This window comes from Porites lutea, chromosome 8 (assembly GCF_958299795.1).
Source record: "Porites lutea chromosome 8, jaPorLute2.1, whole genome shotgun sequence".
NCBI classification, from domain to species: domain Eukaryota; kingdom Metazoa; phylum Cnidaria; class Anthozoa; order Scleractinia; family Poritidae; genus Porites; species Porites lutea.
This window is the reverse complement of record NC_133208.1, coordinates 23,834,363-23,840,362: the sequence shown is the minus strand read 5'-3', so window position 1 is coordinate 23,840,362 and position 6,000 is coordinate 23,834,363. Positions and strand designations below refer to the sequence as shown.

Below are 6,000 nucleotides of genomic sequence, written 5' to 3'. Positions count from 1 at the left end.
TTTATCGGAAATTAATGAATGAATGCTATGAATGAAAATTTTATTCATGTGGGAGTATTTAGCTATACAGCTAATGGGGGACACAGACTATTTACATACATAATAAGTATCCCTAACTAAAAAAAAAATGAAAATGAAAAAGAAAAAAATAAATTGGGTATATACATTCTTGAAATATTCCTAATACTAAAATTGTAGAACCTATTACATACACAGTTACTTTCTACAGTCGGATTACGACTGTACTGGGGATAAATATGCATCAGTTTATTAGTCCGGATAAGTCGACTTTCCTATATTTCTCTTGAAAGAATTAAGACTTTCGGTAGTTCTTAGTTTTCCTGGAAACTGGGACCAAGTAAGGCGGAGGCCCCAAGTATTCATACTACCGACTATTTGGGGGAGTGAATTTCGCCCAATACTTATATGGAACTTTTCTTTTTAATTCTAGATCATTTTTCCACTTCATAGGTACCTCTCTGTAAGCCCAACTAGCTAAGGTTGAAGAGAGATGTACGGTGTAAACAACTGCGACGATGAACCTCTGGTAACGACAGCTGGGGCGACAAAACAAGCTAATAAACTGGTGTACTTAACAGGGGCTATCCTTTTTGCAGCCTGTATTATAGCCTCTTTAGCTCTGGCTATTACTGTAGCTGTTATTTTTTACGAAAATCGAGATAACGAATTGAAGAATTCAACGGCAGTTAATGCTGCGACGGGTAAGCTTTCTGCTGAGTGTCATTTCAGAGCCCTTTACAATCTGGAACATTTGATATTTACTAATTATTTATTTAAAGGAAGGACCCTAAAAGTCCATTTCACGATGACGTCATTTTACTACGAGGCCTACTATATGTATTTACGACCAAAATCCTTTAAAGTTTTGCTTGATCGTGCAATTAGCAGAGAGGAAAAGTGTGACGTCACATTACCATGGTAGCAAAATTATCTTTCTTGAAAGTGACGGCCATTTCCATTATCGAGCGATGAAAGAAAAGTAAAAGTCCAAAGTTTTGTTCCTGAGTGCAATCATGCACAGGAAAGTCATTAATGTTATTTTTTTTCCTGGGGTACTTACATGGAAACGTAACGAAATGACTTCTTATTCAGTCTTTTGTTATTACCAAGATAGGACGAAAAGGATCGTGGTCGTGGTAGTCAAATGACACCATCGTGCAAACGGTGGATAAAAGTTGCGACAAAAAAAATTGAACTCAAAGGCCGCTTGCAACACCGGGGCAGCATCGATGTACTGTAACTACGGACCTTGTCAGGAGCCCATATATGGGACTCCTGCCTTGTACCTAAAAAAATGACTGCTTTTGCTTATCCTACAACGCAAAAAAAATTAACAGCTAGTCAACAGCTAACACTCATGACAAGGTTGAAGGTAAATTAACCTTTTGCGGGACTCAATGGCGAAAATTTTTTACCCTAAACTCATTCTAAAAGTCCAAAAGTAAAATGGAAGAAAATGAAAAGTTAAAACAATAAAAAATATAGAAGTCCGCTGTCCAATAGCCTCCCACGCAGACGTGACGAACCCCTAAGAACGTCTCCCTAGGAGGCTAGTTGTCCAACGGCTTTCGCAAGCACTGTCGCTTTTCTTTTCTTTTTCTTTCTTTCTTTTATTTTTCTTACCATTTCTGGATATCAAAATGGATCTTATTTTATGTGTATATGATGAAGGCCAGTCCTGAAACTATTTTATCAGGCTTGAATTGTGCCAACAATTTACCCAAACCGTGTAAGTTACGAGTGGATTAAGAGGGGCTCCCCAGGGGAGAGTACTCAATCATATACATGAAAGTCGGTGGGGATCTCGTGTGGGTATCAAATTAATAGAGATTGTATATGCCAGTCTCCCTTAGGATAATCAGATGCCGGAAATCCAGTGTTTTTATCATGAAGGTATCGCATAGGGTTGTGGCTCTAGAGGGAAAATATCTGCATATAAAGAAAAAAACCAAATATATAGTGCAGTGCCGGAATAAGGTGTCCAGTCTGGGTTCAAACAAAACCAGTGCACCACTGTAAGTTGAGGTATTAAAAGTGTTCTTTCAATTGACAAAAGGAAAAATTGACAGGCACTTTAAAGGAATTTAGCCTTTTCGGTTACAACTTGGTGTTACGGAGCACGAGTTTATGATAATTAGTGCTAATTAGTAGATGTGGATTCATCATGCTTTCGTAGTTACAGTCGTTACACGGTTTCGTGGTTTTATGGTTATATTCAGTATAGACATTTGCAACTACTAGCATGAATTCTTGCTTTAGTAACACCAAGTAAGAACCGCCTTTTCACTCTCTCAAATATTCGTTTTTCTTTCCATGCTAGGCATTGACGAATGTGCTAATAACGACCACACATGTCATGTCAATGCGTCATGTTACAACACCGAAGCGTTTTATTTATGCGTCTGTAAGGATGGATTCTACGGAAATGGGACTTGGTGTAGTGGTAAGTAACAGCATGACTCATGAACTTCCATGCATTGCTTTGCCCCGATGTAAAGGGATCCGCATTCCGGTACATGTTTTCTTGTCGAATCCGGAATCCGGGAAATTTCTCTTTTGGAATCTGAAATCGTCATGACCCGGGGGTTTGTGCCACTGGCCTCTCGGAGCCCATACCCCATTATAGTCCATTCTGTGGCCAATTATAGACCCCCTCTTAGTCACTTTTGGGCAAATGTGTAATTTTCGCGATCCCAATTTAGTCACTGTCTATTTGTGGATCTACAGGCCTTATATTGAATGAAGAACACTTTACTTTGTCACTTACAATACAAACATTCTGGTACGTTTGCTAACCGTAAATATGAAGAACTGTCTTATCCCAAGAATCAGAAAATGTGCGACCCCATTCTAGTAACTCTATTGAAAATGCCACTCCATGAGAGTCAATCCAGTCGTGAAAATGCGACCCCATCCAGCGGCACATGCCCATTAGCCTCTTATAAGGAAGTACCCCCTACCCCCCCCCCCCCCGGTTGTGATGATCGTGGCGTTTGGAATCCGGAATACAGCTCAAGGAATCCCTCAATCCCACCAACGATTGGAATCCGGATCCCAGTTCCACTCCACGCACGAAAAAAAGTTTAAAGCAGTAGTATTACTCTGTTAGTTTAAATACTCTCCTCATTTGCCTCTCCTTTTCTTTATTCAAGATATCGACGAGTGTACATCCAACATTCATCGGTGTGATTTAAATGCGTCATGTACAAATAACTTGGGATCTTTTACGTGCAACTGCTCTCCTGGATTTTCAGGAGATGGTCAAACTTGCAGTGGTAATGACATTTCTGGGCTGTGATTTTTAAGGGCTATGTTATGCAATTTGCTAGTTTTGGAAAGCTAAAATCCGTCTTCGCATCATTTGGTCCAGGTTTGTTTGAAGAGTTTAGGCACCGAATCTGTTTCCTAACGTCTATTGCTAATGATGGCAAGGATAAACATGGACTGAAACCTAAAAAAATTGGGCCAACTTTTTCAAGTCTTCACGCTCAAAAATTTTTCGGTTATAGTGCTCCCTGATGAAGCTGGTTTGATATCTTTTTTTATAACTCTAAAGGAACACTTTTTGTATGGGTTAAGGCATCAAGAAATGACTTCACCTCAGAATTGACATAAAATCCCATGCATTACGAAAGTCACCCCTAGATCAGTGCTCGATCTTTTTGCCAGAGTTTCGACGGAGAAGCCGAGTTCACCAAAATGCATTTGCGAATGTATTTGGAATACATTATAGTATTTCACCAGTCAAAAATATGCCGGAACAACAAGAACTTATGTACACTTACTGTTATTTTGGTTTGTAGATTTTATTGCGCTCTCCATGAAGTTCAGATCTTTCTCGAATGAACAAGAAAAAAAAAAATGAAAAAGAATTCACGAGGATTCCAAAAAGTGTACCAATATAACCAAAATGGAAAGACAATTAGATATGTATTAATTGAAATTAGTGCCTTGTTTTTCTCAAAAACGTCTATGCTGTACATCTTTTCAGCGTTTTTTCGACGGTTTATCAGTGTCTACAAAAGTCAGGAGATCTTGCCCAGAGATGGGATCAACGCGATACTCAACAATGCGGTCCTCATACATGCACCCGCTTCTGCAGGTTATTCCCCGGCTCAAACCGTGAACGCATAGAGTTTACGGTTTCATTCACTCTTAAATACTTTTGCTTTCTTTTTTTCAGATATAAACGAATGTACCAGCAACACACATTCATGTTACGCCAATGCAACATGTCAAAATACCATTGGATCACATTACTGCGCATGCATGTCTGGATATACCGGAAATGGACAGAACTGCATCGGTAAGATATTCGCCTTATGTTTCCTCGTCCTACAGTTTTGCAGCCTAAACAAAAACACTAGGTCCTATGCTTTGCGAGTAACAAATCCCGCCAAAAACTTGAAGCCCATGCCACATATGTGCTGGGTTAAGCTCCTCCATGCCCAATGAGGAATGCAAGAACTATAGCAGCAAAATCACTCAGAAAAACGTACATAAGCTTAGGCACCAAAATGAAAAGACAATTTTGAAACTTAATTTTGACTAATTACAAGGCGACTATAGGATGGATTAAAAACCAGCATTGAATGCTGGAGCTGAATTGACCAGTTTAGAGAAAGATGCTGCAGGGAGCGTAGACTTTGGCTGGCTTAGCGAGCATACTGATTATACAGAAAAGCAAGCGGACTAAGTGCTATTCACCACATCCATACATCAAAACCCATCATGGTCCTTGCCGTGTTATACAAAACTGTTTCAGTATTAAGATGAAACAAAAAGACAAACAAACAAACAAAACAAGGACAAATGACCATCACTAGTTGGAATCCATACCCCCTTCCTCTTTTGCATCTATGGATTAAATGCGGAAAGGACTTATAATATCTCTGTTTGCCCGCTATTCTTGATTTGTCAATCTGTCATTATCATTTACCCATATTTCTCCCTATAGATGTTGACGAGTGTGCGACCAATACCCATTCATGTGATGCCAATGCTTTTTGTAATAATACCATCGGATCATTCAATTGCACCTGTAATCCTGGATACAACGGAACGGGAACATATTGCAATGGTTAGTATTGCCTTTATTGGCTCTTAAAAGCGGATTAGGTGGCAACGAGTCGAATGAACAACTATGTGGCGAGACAACAAAGACATTTGGTATCGATATATAAAATGACATTAGCCGTTTTAACACTACAGGTCTACGGATTATCCATCTAGAAGTGAAAACGGGACGATGTTCAATTTGGACGGATAATTCGTCTGATTTCATCCGTCTGTTTATCCGTCTTTTTAAACGGATAATTCGTCTTGAATTCACATCAGACGGATGAACTGATCCCAGTTGTTACCTGACTTGCCTAGAACGAGAAAGGGTGTGTTACATGACACCCAAAGTGCCAGGAATCGGAACATGAAAGAGGAATAAGGGGTCGAAAGTGGAAAAATCACACACAGAAAAGCAAAACCCTAATCATCATCCCACTAAAAAGGTTTCTCTCATTTTCCATTCATTTTCGATTTCTGAGGGTTAACCCCAGCTACATACTACTGGATGCACGACCCCTCAAGGGTCGGCTCTGAAGCGTTTCCATAGTGCTAAATTTTAAAGCTTTTCAATAAAGTAGTAAACAAGAACTTCCAAGTTTCCTTTTCTTAACATCAAGTAAGCGTTTGCCGCCATTTCAATGGTTTGGGAACCGCGCCAGAGCTTCGAGACCTGACACATCTGTCTTATGTGAATATGACGTGGCAAGGCCAATTTGGAACTCACATTAAGATGGAAAATATACCAGACTGATTAAATCCGCTTTGACGTTTTATCTTTCTCTGCTGTGAAAACGGCCATTATGCTTTGACAAAACGTTGGTTTTTTCTGTATAAACAAATCTTCATTGCATTAATAGTGTGTCCTCTGCCACCGATGTTTAGAATGAAATGGCACTGCGTTTAGCTTCTACGGTATAT

The 6,000-nt window shown here is 39.5% G+C and overlaps 1 protein-coding gene across 1 annotated transcript in view; it reads left to right on the top strand.

Moving 5' to 3' along the window:
* Window positions 1-1,686: 1,686 nt before the first annotated feature.
* Window positions 1,687-6,000, top strand: part of LOC140945358 (uncharacterized) — a 22,996-nt gene continuing 18,682 nt past the window's right edge. Inside the window, exons 1-5 of the mRNA XM_073394392.1 lie at window positions 1,687-1,750; window positions 2,342-2,464; window positions 3,174-3,296; window positions 4,205-4,327; window positions 4,979-5,101. Of these exons, the coding sequence (XP_073250493.1) occupies window positions 1,687-1,750; window positions 2,342-2,464; window positions 3,174-3,296; window positions 4,205-4,327; window positions 4,979-5,101 (556 nt within the window). The remainder of the gene's footprint in view (window positions 1,751-2,341; window positions 2,465-3,173; window positions 3,297-4,204; window positions 4,328-4,978; window positions 5,102-6,000) is intronic.